At 53.4% G+C, this 12,323-nt stretch overlaps 1 protein-coding gene across 1 annotated transcript in view; it reads right to left on the reverse strand.

The window, feature by feature from the left end:
• Positions 1-10,376, reverse strand: part of Zxdc (ZXD family zinc finger C) — a 33,566-nt gene extending 23,190 nt beyond the window's left edge. The window contains exons 1-5 of the mRNA XM_042679797.1: positions 9,437-10,376; positions 7,442-7,594; positions 7,266-7,344; positions 5,770-5,900; positions 673-843 (exon numbers count right to left, since the gene is read on the reverse strand). Of these exons, the coding sequence (XP_042535731.1) occupies positions 673-843; positions 5,770-5,900; positions 7,266-7,344; positions 7,442-7,594; positions 9,437-10,376 (1,474 nt within the window). The remainder of the gene's footprint in view (positions 1-672; positions 844-5,769; positions 5,901-7,265; positions 7,345-7,441; positions 7,595-9,436) is intronic.
• Positions 10,377-12,323: the final 1,947 nt, after the last annotated feature.

Consider the following 12,323-nt stretch of genomic DNA (forward strand, 5'->3'; position numbering starts at 1 on the left):
CCACAGACTTGAGCTTAAATTAACCTTTCAGCTGGCCAGGACTTCCTCAGCCAGATCCTACCACAGCAAAACCCAACCATACCCCAGAGAGCAGGGTCTCTGGAGTGCTCTAGGGGACAGATGGCCACTGTTACTGCCCAGAGGACCGTGGACAAGGCTTCTAAGTCCCAGGCCGCAGGGGGCCAAATAGCAGGTCCTCTCACGCTCAGAACCCTCCCTTTTCACGTGTCTGGACTGCAATGGCAGTTTCTTTCCTCCTCCTCCTCCTCTAGTTCTCAGTGCCTTGCCTGGAAGGCGCTGGGCTGGAAGGCTTCCTGCTTCCTAGAAAAACTAGACCACTGCAGTCTGGAATCTACTTCCTACAAGACTAAGAAAGACAGTAGGAAGCAGAAAGATGAGAGAAGATGCTGGAAACACTGGAAGACATTAGCCCCAGTGGGAGATAGGTTAGAGCCTAATGCTTGGCAGGCTCAGGACGTAAAGACTGAATGTCCTCCAAGGGAGAAGAGGGAAGGACAGAAGAGTAAGGGCAGAAGAAAGTGGCATGAGAGGAAAGGAAGCGCAGGCTGTGCCAGCTGCCGGCGCTGGGGGGTGAGGAGGAGCAGCATTTGTTCCCTCACACAGGCTTCATGCATACGTCCCTGCGGCCGCAGGCACAGGGAGGGCACAGACCTGGGCGCGGGCTGTGCTGCCGCACCACGTGTGCCTTCATGCTGTGCTTAGAGGTGAAGAGTCTGCTGCAGCTGGACACAGGGCAGCGGCTTTTTGGAGCCCCCACATCCTGCAGGTGCTTCTTTGAGTGAATGTACAGACTGCTGCGAGCTGAGAAGCGAGCACAGCACCCTGAAACAGAAAGGAGAAAGAGTGTTACTCCTGAGGGCGCTGGGGGAGCGGTGAGGAAGGACGATTCCTAGTCAGATCAGGGTGACAAGACGCGTTCCCCAGCACTGGTGCTGGCGAGGGTGTCCACCAAACATCCACAGGAGGAACACCACAGGACAGGAATGAACCCACAGGGAGAGCGAGGCCATGCAGCAGCAACGCCTAAGATTCAGTGTGACCATCAGACCTCATAACTGCCTGAGATGCATCTAAACATGTCACAAAACTGTCCAACCATCAACACTGCCACATTCAGAGTGGTAACCATCCCAGAAACCAACTCCTTTCATGCTGCCAGTGCCCTGCTGATGACCAGGTCTCACAAGCAGGTGGCAGTGAAAGGACTTGTCCCTGGTGTGTGCCAAGTGCCACCCCTAAGCAGACCCCTGGCAGAGGGAGCTGCTTAGCTAAGGTGGCTCAGCTCAGCTCGGCCATCTGCTAACTGTGGGGCCTGAGGCAAGTTGTTTACCCTTTCCAGAACTTCTTTTTCCTTCCTGTAAAATGAGGATAATACTTTAAAGGATTATGACAGGGTCAAATAAAGCTATAGCTATCCACACACATGACCTGGAAAATCACAAAGCCTCATTTGAAATGAAACTGGAGGCAGCCAAGGCCATTACTTCTCTGATTCTGGCCTAAATTTACAGTCAATTTTCTTATAATAGCCCATTAGGCCCTGGGCACAGCAGCTTCTTTGTTTGTCCCCCTCTCCCCTGAAAAACATGCTTCAGCTTCCTGGTAATCATGTGTTAGACTGTAAGTTAGTTGTCCACAGGAGTTATACCACTGTGATCCACAGCAGACTTTTTTTTTAATTGCTGGTCCTGGGACTTGAACTCAGGGCCTGGGAACTGTCCCTGAGCCTCTTTGTGCTCAAGGCTAGCGCTGTACCAACTGACCCACAGTGCCACTTCTAGCTTTTTCTGAGTAGTTTATTGGAGATAAGAGTCTCCCGGGGGTTGGGGAGAGGAGGCTGGGAAGGTGCCTCAGTGGTAGAACGCTTGCCTTGCATGCAATGAGGCCCTGAGTTCGATTCCTCAGCACCACATAAGCAGAAAAAAAAAGCCGGAAGTGGCGCTGTGGCTCAAGTAGTAGAGCACTAGCCTTGAGCTGAAGAGCTGAGGGACAGCCCCCAGGCCCAGAGTTCAGGCCCACGACCAGATCCAAAAAAAAAAGTCTCACGGGTACTTTTTTGCCCAGCTTTGAACTGTGATCCTCAGATCTCAGTCTCCTGAGTAGCTAGAAGTACAGACATGAGCCACCAGCACCAGGAGACCACAGATTTTATTTCTTACAACTAAAGATAATTAAAAATTCAGGAACCATTGGAACCATTAGGTGCTGGTGGCTCATGCCTGTAATATTGGCTACTCAAGAGGCTGAGATCTAAGGACTGGTTTTTGAAGCCAGGAAGACTTAAGATCCTTATCTACAATTAACCAGCAAAATGCTAGACATGGAAGTGTGGCTCAAGTGCTAGAGCTGTGAGCAGAAGAGCCAAGCAAGAGTATTTGGCCCTTGGTTCAAGCCCCAATACTGGCACCAAAAAATAAATAATTGAGGAATCACTTACCATTAGGGTCTTGATCATAGACTATGGTAGACAATCTAGTTTTACTATTGGCTAAGACAACATGGGAAGGTAAAATTATCCTTAATACAGAAGATCTCAGAAAACATCACCTTAAGCTTCTCTCTGCAATCTACATGGTGGGAAGTGTGGTCTTGGGTTTGCTGTTGTTGTTGGTTCTTGGGTTAGGGTTCAGTGTCTCACACTCTCCAGGGATGTGCTCTAGTGATAAGCCACAGCTCCAGCTCTTATTTGTGATCATTATTTTTTATTTTAAATCTATTTTTTTCATTCCCTAGAGTTATTTACGTAAGTGTTGGTTTTTTTTTTTTTTTTTGGCCGGTCATGGGGCTTGAACTCTGGGTCTGGGTGCTGTCCCCTCAGCTCTTCAACTCAAGGCAAGTGCTCTACCACTTGAGCCACAGTGCCACTTCTGGTTTTTTCAGTGGTATTGGAGGTAAGAGTCTCACAGAGTTTCCTGCCCAGGCTGGCTTTGAACCGAGATCCTCAGATCTCAGCCTCCTGAGTAACTAGGATTACAAGCGTGAGCCACCAGCGGCCAGCTTGACATTAGCATTATTTTTATCAGACGCACAAAGGTAATGTCCCTTGTGTTTCTCTCAAGAGTATCACCCTTTGCCAGGCGTCAGTGGCTCATGCCTGTAATCCTAGCTACAGAGGAGGCTGAGATCTGAGGATCACAGTTCAAAGCCAGTCCGGGCAGAAAAGTCTGTGAGACTCTTATCTCCAATTAACCACTAGAAAACCGGAAGTGGTGCTGTGGTTCAAGTGGTAGAGTGCTCGCCTTGAGCTGAAGAGCGCAGAAACAGAGCCCAGGCTCAGAGTTCAAGCCCCATGACTGACCAAAAAAAAAAGAGTATCACCCTTTGGCCTTACTGTGTGTGAATGCCTAGAGACCTGTATAATTTGTTATATGCCATATATTTTAGACCTAGCTTCTGCATATGAGGAAAACCACATGCCATCTGTATCTCTGGGCTTGGCTTACCTCACTTAACATGATTTGTTCTAACACCGACCATTTCTCTAATGGGCAAAATGGAAGCCTGGAAGACTCTGTAGTTTCTAGGCAAAGTCATATCTCAAAAGCTATCATCATTGGGTTGAAATTTGGATATAAGCTTGTATATCAAGTTTGCTTTCCATTCTTTCTAAGCACATACAAGGGTATTGAAACCTGTATTCTAAGCTGTCCATCCAAACCTAAATGGGACATTCAGCCTTCTGCAACCCATCACAAAGAAATTACAGAAACAAAAAATGTTCCAAATTATGTAGGAGGAGGAAGACACAGAGTATTGCCTAGCATTTATGGGCACATACATCTTCTCCAGTCTCGAGACAGACAAGAGTAGACAGACAGCTGCCTAGTAAGTAGCTAGGAATATAGGTGTGAGCCACCAGCACCTGGTTAAAATTTTATTTTCAAGCTGAAAAAGACTTACCTTTATTTCCCACTAAGAACTCAACCTGTGCTCTTTCCCAGATGGAATTGGCTTACCTAACCAATCATGAAGCTCTCAAATCCATCCTCTACTTTTGGACTCTTCCTGGCCTGAAGAAGAGTCAGGGCCCATGCCAGGCAGAGGATCTACATGCAAGAGTGGCCTGGCAATTGGTAGGGCTCTCCAGTTACCTGTTTTCACACACAGTGTGGGCCTGGCTCTGGTGTCCATGTGATAGTTATTTCTGAAACAAAGTCTGACTTTACCCCGGCGTTGTAACTTGTCTTAAGCTTAAAAAGCCAGGCACACTGGGCACTGGTGGCTCATCCCTATAATCCTAGCTACTCAGAAGGCTGAGATCTGAAGATCACAGTTCAAAGCCAGCCCAGGCAAGAATGTCTGTGAGACTCTTATCTCCAATCAACCACCAGAAAATGGAAGTGGTGCTGTTGCTCAGTGGTAGAGCGCTAGCCTTGAGCTGAAGAGCTGAGGGACAGCGCCCAGGACCACAGTTCAAGCCCCATGACACCGCCCCCCCTCCAAAAAAAGCCAGGCTCTGGTGACTCACACCTACAATACTAGTTACTCAGGAGACTAAGATCTAGCGGACTGTAGTTCAAGGCCAGTCCAGGCAGAAAAAAATTTGAGAGACTACATCTCCAAAATAACCAACAAAAAGTTTGGCTGAAGTATGGCTGAAGTGGTAGAGCCATCTAAGCAAGCAAATGTGGGGCCCTAAGCTTACATCTAATATGGGAACAAATAAAAAACAACAATCAAAACAACAGTGAACTGACATGTACTCACGTTTTCTACCAACTGAACCTTCACAACAATCCTACAAGGTAAAGAGGAACAGAGCTCAAGCTACTTGTACCAGGCCCCTTAGAAGCCTTGTAGGGTGGCAGACTTGGGATTTGAGTCCAGATAGTATGAGTCTAGAACTCGTGTTTAGTTACTGTCTGACTTTTACTGTCCCTTAGGAATTCCATCTACTCACACAGTCTATGCATACAGCACAATCTGTCAGCACCTGGCTAGCTCTGTCCCCCAGAGCAGTCCCAGGAGTCCTAGGTGCCCCAATTATGGCCTGCATGCTCCTGTTTACCACCTGCTCACACCCTAGCTGGAAGGCTGACAGAGGAGGAACTGCAGGTTGGGTCCACTGTTTGTATTACATTTGCTGAACTCTAGGAGCTGGTCTCAGCTCTATGTGGATCTTTACTATCCCCTCCTCCAGTTAAAGGCACTGGGGCTGGGTGGCAGCTGAGGTCACCACTGTGGCTAGGGTGGGCACCCACAGGTCACAGCAGGCCTGGTAAATGAGCTGTGCCTTCAGCATCCTAAAGAAAAACTCCAACCCACCTTTAAAAAGTTAATCTAGAGACTGAGGAAAGGGGCAACATTGTCCAAAAAGAAAGTACTCATTACCTGACTTATGTAACTGTAACCATTCTGTGTATCACCTTTATTATAACAATTAAAAAAAAGGTGGGAAAAAAAGCCAATCTGGCTTTACCACTACCTACCTGACACAAGAGTAGCTACCTACTAATTAGCAAGTTCAAGCTAAATGTCAGACATTTGAGAACCCCTAAGCCCGGGTTACACATGTAACATAAGGAGAGCCATGGACAGGGAGAATCAGGGATGAGAATAGGCCACAGGAAACAGGATTCTCTACCTGCAATCCTTCTAATAGATTGGTCCTAAGACAGTATGCTTGATCCACTCAGCAAATAAACCATACTACCTTTACGTAACTGAAGTTACCTTGAAACAACATAAATTCTAGCGTGAGTGTAGGTGGTGCTTAGTGCATAGCTCACTGTGGCATTTAAACCCTACCTTTTACAGGACACTCAAATGGCTTTGTGCCCAGGTGGGTGATGCTGTGGCCTTTCAGGTGTTCTGCTCTGGTGAAGGACTTGCCACAGCCCTCGACGGGGCAGGTAAACCTGCGGTCATCGTCATGTTTCCTGCCAGGAATAAAAACAAAGGGGCAGTGATTACTCACACAGCTCACGGGGCCTGAGGTGATTCTTCGCTTAATGTTCTGCAAAACATATAAAATTATAAGTGCTTTCCATTTAAAATATGATCAGTTTTGGAAAAAATTTTATTTGATCTTCAGTCCATATGAGGTTGGTAATTTAGCCATCTCATAATTAGAAATTCTACTTTAATGATTCAGTGGATCCATAATGAGACACAGAATAATTAGTGCGGCTTCAACTTAGGAAGAGCATGTCTCGAATGCACTGATGAGGCTATTCCTATTGTTTCCCTATAACAGGCTTTCCAAGCCAGAGGACTCCAAGAAGGGCACACAGAGCGTCAGCGGCAATGCCAAAAGGGCCTTCTTAAGCCAACCTGGAAAGACTGTCTTTTCCATAGCACCCCTATGGTATGAAGCACCCAGACCGGCCACCTCTGTTCCATGGCAGAATAGGGAGAAAACTAAATGTAGTGTCAGAGGTGTGGGGTGAGCTGAGATGTGCATGCAGTGGAGGCCCAAGGCTGTCACTGAAAGTTTGCAGTGACTTGAGAAAGCTTATTCTATGACATATGAGAGAAAAAAATAAACTAGAACTGTATGTAAAGTATGCCAACTCAAAAAAAAAATAGCAACCAAAAAAAACCCACCCCACCCTACCCCACCCCCCAAAAAAGAACCAAAAAACAGGTCTGGGAATGTGGCTTGGTGGTAGAGTGCTTGCCTAGCATGCATGAAGTCATGGGTTGGATTCCTCAGAATTGAAAAAAAAAAAAAAAACAAAACAAAACAGAAAAAGCCAAAAGTGTCATTGTGGCTCAAGGGGTAGAGTGCAAAGCTCAGGAACAGTGCCCAGGTCCTGAGAATTTAAACCCCAGCACTGGCAAAACAACAACAACAAAAACACTTGTAAAACCCCACAATAGTAGATTACAAAAAACAGATAAAAACAATATCTTGGGGCTGGAAAGGTGGCTCAGTGGTAGAGTGCTTGCCCAGTATGCATGAGGCCCTGGGTTCAATTCCTCAGTATCACATAAGCAGAAAAAGTTGGAAGTGGCACTGTGGCTCAAGTGGTAGAGTGCTAGCCTTAAGCTGAAGAGCTGAGGGACAGTGCCTAGGCCAAGAGTTCATGCCCCACGACTGACCAAAAAACAAACAAAAAAAACTCCAACGTCTTTAAGTGAGAAGATTCTAGCAATTTTCTTCTTATAATTTTCCAGTTTTCTAAGAATCTACACTGTGTTTCTTTATAATAATCTAAAAACAAAAAAATCGAATAGGTTTCTACTACTAACAACTCATTAACTTTCAAAGCTGATAATACATACCAAAATGTAAGGATTACCTCTTGTGCCTTAGAAGTTTGGACATGCTAGTGAAGGTCCAACCACAACTGTCCGAATCACAGACAAACGGTCTTTCACCTTGAGAAAAAACAAAAATAACAGAGAATAAGTATAACTGCAACAGCTCCTAGAGACAAATCGTGGCTCCAAAGGATTCTGTTTTCCAGGGTTCTACCTGTATGGCTTCTTAGGTGAATTTTCAGTCTACAGGCCTTGTCATACTGTTTGCTGCATCCGGGGAAGGAGCAGGAAAAGAGCTCTTGTTCCCTGAAGTGAGCTCGGTTATGGGAGAACAGGGCACTCACTGTGATGAACGTCTTCTCACAGCCTGAATGGAGGAAGCACAAACTCTGCTCACCGGAAGACAAAAATCAAAGCAGTCAATGCTAGTCACAACCCAGGACATGAGTCCTCTCTAAAAGGTCTCTGTAATAGCCAAGCGGGAACGGCTGTGAGGCCTGGGGTGCACACAGGCCACCCCTTGCAAGGTGACTAACTCGGGAGGGAGCATGGGGCCAAGCGTTGCCCCAGTCTCAGCCATCCGCTTGGCTGGCCTCACACACGTTAAGTGGATTTTTCATAAAGTAAATGTCAATGCTGTTTGTGAAAACCAAGAAAACCCCAGGAGGGAAATAAAATACTACAAGAACAAAATTTTGTCTGGTACAGTTCAGCTGTAAACAGGCGCGAAGCATCCTAACCTTTTGAGTGATGCTGCATTCCCTACACTTCAATCTCCTCCGACAGCCTCAGAAATGGACTGCCTCACATCCTACCCAGCTGGCTTCTGTTTCCTCAGGTCTGTCATCGTCACCCACCTAGCATTTCCTTCACCTCCAAACTCAGCTCCTACTGGGTCACCTATACTCCAGCTGGTTGTCCATACTAACACTTCTCCTTTGATGACGACAATCAGTGCTCAGGCAATGTGGAAAATCAGGCTGAAAGGAGCCTTCCATGTTATCAGGGGGCCCATGAACCACCATGCAGAAATACAGTGCACAGCACTGCAAAGAACCTACTCTCCCCCTGGAGGGAGGACAGCATTCTGTGGAGAAATGGTGATTTTTCTAAATCACTAAAGTTATCCTCTCTGGCTTCAATCTGCCCTCCCTACCCCTTTCCTATTTTGGGCCTTTGTGTGTTTACACAATTGGTCATGTGAACTGAACAACCACACTCCTAGCCTTAACACCCCTTCCCCCAGGTACCCAGGCCTTCTCACCCTACCTCTGTGATTTCTTCTACCTGTAAGTCCACCACCCATCCCACTGCTACTCCCTGGCTCAGGCTGTCCAAAAACTCAAGCTGGGCCATTTACTGCATCACCTGCTCCTCTCCAGCTTCTCTACCAGCTGCACCAGTGGCTAACACACCTCATGACTGGATCCTCCACTTTGCCAGAGAAGACGATACTCTTCCTACCAGACTCACAAGCTGACTAGAAAAGGCCTGCAGGCAGAGGCCAGTGCTCTCCAGAGCCACACAATCCACCCACAAGGGAGAAGAAAATATTAGAATCTGTTGATGTTTTTCGAGTTACTCTCAAAATGCTGTGTTTGAGCACCTGATGACTCACATTATTAGGAGAGGCTTGTATGACATGCTGTAGGCACTCAGGTGCGTTTTAATGAGCGAAGGTCCTCTAGCCAATCCACGGTGGCCCCCACCCCACTCCTCCCGGCCCGTCCTCCGCTGCCTCCTCTGGACTCTCCTGCCTTGCCAGTCTCAGAGGGAACTCGGCCTTCTGAGTGCCGACGCCGGGGCGTGGGGCCACGCTGGGTGGGGCTCTCAACCCCCACCCCAACAGCCTACTCAACTCGGCCGACAAAAACCCACCGGGCAGTGGGTTACTTTATCCACACTAATCTAGCCTCGAATCTCCATCTGTGAGACGAAAAAGAGGTTTAAGCTCTAGACAAGGGTACGGCTTAAAAACTCCTGGAAACTACGAAGCCGACCAGAGCGAGGCGGAAAGGGCTCCTGACCATCGGGTGCCCCGCGCCCCGGGTCGTCAGGGGCCTGCGAGGCCGAGCGTGGACCCCACCAACGCGCGGCCGCCGAGTACGTCCACGCCGACTCACGACACGACTCGAGGTCCACGAACGTGAGCTCGCCGCGCGGGGCGCCGGGTCCCCCCCGCCCGCCCCGGGCCCGCCCCCCGCGTTACCCGGAAAGTCACACTTGTAGGGGCGCTCGGGCTCGAAGTGGCTGCGCTGGTGCGAGCTGAGCTTGGCGTGCGTGGGGAAGCGCTCGGCGCACACCTCGCACTTGAACAGGCTCTCCTGCTCGTGGCCCCTCATGTGCGCCTTCAGGTTGTAGACCGTGGTGAACTTCTTGCCGCAGCCGCCCGCCGGGCAGCCGAAGGGCCGCAGCTTGTCGTGCGACTGCAGGTGGCGCTTGAGCTTGTACGAGGTGGTGAAGGCCCAGCCGCAGCCGTCCAGCGGGCACTTGAAGGGCCGCCGGCCGCGCAGCCCGCCGTGCGTCAGCAGGTGCACCTGCAGCTGGTGCTTCCGGGCGAAGGCCAGCGCGCACTGCGGCTCGGGGCAGCGGTAGCCGGGCGCCCCGGGCCCGCGGCGGGCGGCGGCGGCGGCGGGGCCGGCGGCGGCGGGGCGCGGCGGGGCGCGCGGGCTGCGCGCGGGCGGCGGCGCGGCGGCCAGCGTGAGCACGCCGCGGTCGAAGCGCACCAGCAGGTCCCGGTCGTGCAGGGCGACGGCGCCCGCCAGGGCCGCGCCGGGGGCGGCGGCCGGGCCGCGGGGCGCGGGCGCGGGGAGGCCCGCGGGGCTCGCGCCGGGGCCGGGCCCGGGCTCCCGCCGCCCGGGGGCCTCGGCGGGCCCGCGCGCCACCTCCAGCAGCACCACGAAGGAGTCGCCGCCGTCCTCCGGGGCCGGCGCGCCGGGCGCGACGCCCTCTTCACGCCGCGGCCCGGGGGGGCCCCCGCGCCCCGGCTCGGGCCCGCCATCTTCCGGGTCGCCCAGGAGCAGCAGGCGACGGCGCGCGGGGCTCGCGCTGAGGGGCGGCCCCGCGCCCCGGCGAGGCCGGCCCGGGGCGCCGCCGCCATGTTGGTCTCCGCGCGCGGTCGGGGCGGCGAGCAGCGCCGGGAGGTCCATCTTGTCCGGGCCGCGGCCGCCGAGCCGCCGCCTGGGAAGACGCGCGGCCCGCCCCTCCCAGGCGTGCGCGCGACGCCGCGTGGCCGCCGCGGGCTCGTCACCGCGGGGGCGGGGCGCGGGGCGGGGCTCCGAGAGGAGCCCTCGCTGTGGACGGGCCGGGCCGCGCGAGGCCTGCTGGGCGGGGCGGGCCCGGGGGCGGGGCAGGAGGGAACGGGCTGCTCGGAGTGGCCATGGCCGCGGGGACGAGAGACTGGGTTGGAGGGCGGGGCGGGGCCGGGGGCGGGGCCGCGCGGCGGGGGCGGGGCCTGCGCACTTCCGCGCGCTGAGCGCGAGCTTGGCTCTGAAGCCCGGCTGCCAGCGTGGAAAGCAGGCTCGGCCCTCTCCGCGTCTCACTTTTGCTTCCAGCCGGGCTAGCGGACTGCGATGGCCTAGTGCTTGGTCTGGAGAGGACCGGGGTACATACAGCGGGCGAGTGCGTGGCGGGGGCCGTGAGGCCGACCCCTCCGGCGTCCCCGGGCCTGACGTCAGGCCGGCCGGGTCCCCTGCAGACCGCCAGCTGCCCTCGGCCCCCGGCCTTCGCGCCCGCCCCGGCCCCCGGGTGGGATCCGGACTCCCTCCACCCGGCTGCTTCTGCACGCGCGTCCGGCCCGCCCTGCCCCTCTGCCTGCGGAGGAGCCCGGGCCCCTGTCAGGAGGGGAAGCAGCCAGGGGCTAAAGGGAACTGATGTGTGAGGTCCCTGGACACCCCGACGTGTGGTGGTGCTGGGGGTGGCGCTCAGTGGGGGGGGGGTGGCGCTCAGTGGGGGGGGTGGCGCTTAGTGGGGGGGTTGGTGCTAGTGTGGGGGGGTGGCGCTCAGTGTGGGATTAGCGTTTACTGGGGGTACCATTCAGTGGCGGGTGGTGCTCAGTGGGGGTGGCATTCAGTGGGGGGTGCTCAGTGGGGGTGGCATTCAGTGGGGGTGGCACTTAGGGGGGGTGGCATTCAGTGGGCGGTGGTGCTCAGTGGGGGGGGGTTGGCGCTCAGTGGGGGGTGGCATTCAGTGGGGGAGGTGGCGCTCAGTGGGGGGTGGTGTTTGGTGGGGACAGTTTCCCCTCGGGAAGGGGAAGGTCTGGCGCGGGTCCTGGGGACGGCGCAGCCTGTGCATGTGTCCACTGCCCCTGGAGAGTGGTCATGGTGGACAACTTCATGTTGTGTTTTTTACCACGACGATCTTGGAGGGCGATGTGGACAGTCCCCCTCAGAGGTTGAGGTTCTGAGTGATGGGGTGCTCCCTGGAGCCTCCTGTGGCCCCTGGCAAGGATGAAGACCCACAGCCTTCTCTCGGTGGGGACTCCGGTATTAACTCTTGTACAGATTAGGAAACTGAGGCCCAGAGCCCGTGCCCCCAGGCACCTTGGCCTGCAGGGTTGGGAGAACACGAAGGACTGTCTGGCTCCACACTTACTTTCTGACTTAGAAAAATCTTTAAGCAAGAAACACATTGGGATTCCAAAAGGCAGGTTCTGGCCCCTATGCCTGGAAGAGAGCTCTTGAAAGGCAGCCACATCTCCAACAGGAGGTGATGGGAAGTGGAGGAGGGGCAGATGGGAAGTGGAGGAGGGGCAGTGACCGGTACATGGCCCCTGGTGTGCCTGCCTTCCCTTTGCTTCCGCTTGCTGTGCCAGGCACTGAGTCCCAGAGGCTGCCCAGCCTCCACTGGAACGTGCGGTTTCTCCTCATGACTGCCTCAGGTGTTTTGTTACGATAGCGCAGAGCTTACTAGTACAGCCACTCCACTCTATTGTTGGACTCCAATGTTTTATTCGAGGCTTCCAGTCTCACTAAGAGAGCCTAAAATCTGCAAACGGGGTCACAGGTCGCTCAGGACAGGAAAGCAGTAGCCCCCCTGGCCCTCCGCCCCCCCTTCAGCCCCCAGCCCCTCCCTCTCCTCTCTCAGGCCTGACTCCA

The sequence above is a fragment of the Dipodomys spectabilis genome, unplaced genomic scaffold (genome assembly GCF_019054845.1).
Source record: "Dipodomys spectabilis isolate Male_0828 unplaced genomic scaffold, ASM1905484v1 ptg000054l, whole genome shotgun sequence".
NCBI classification, from domain to species: Eukaryota; Metazoa; Chordata; class Mammalia; order Rodentia; family Heteromyidae; genus Dipodomys; species Dipodomys spectabilis.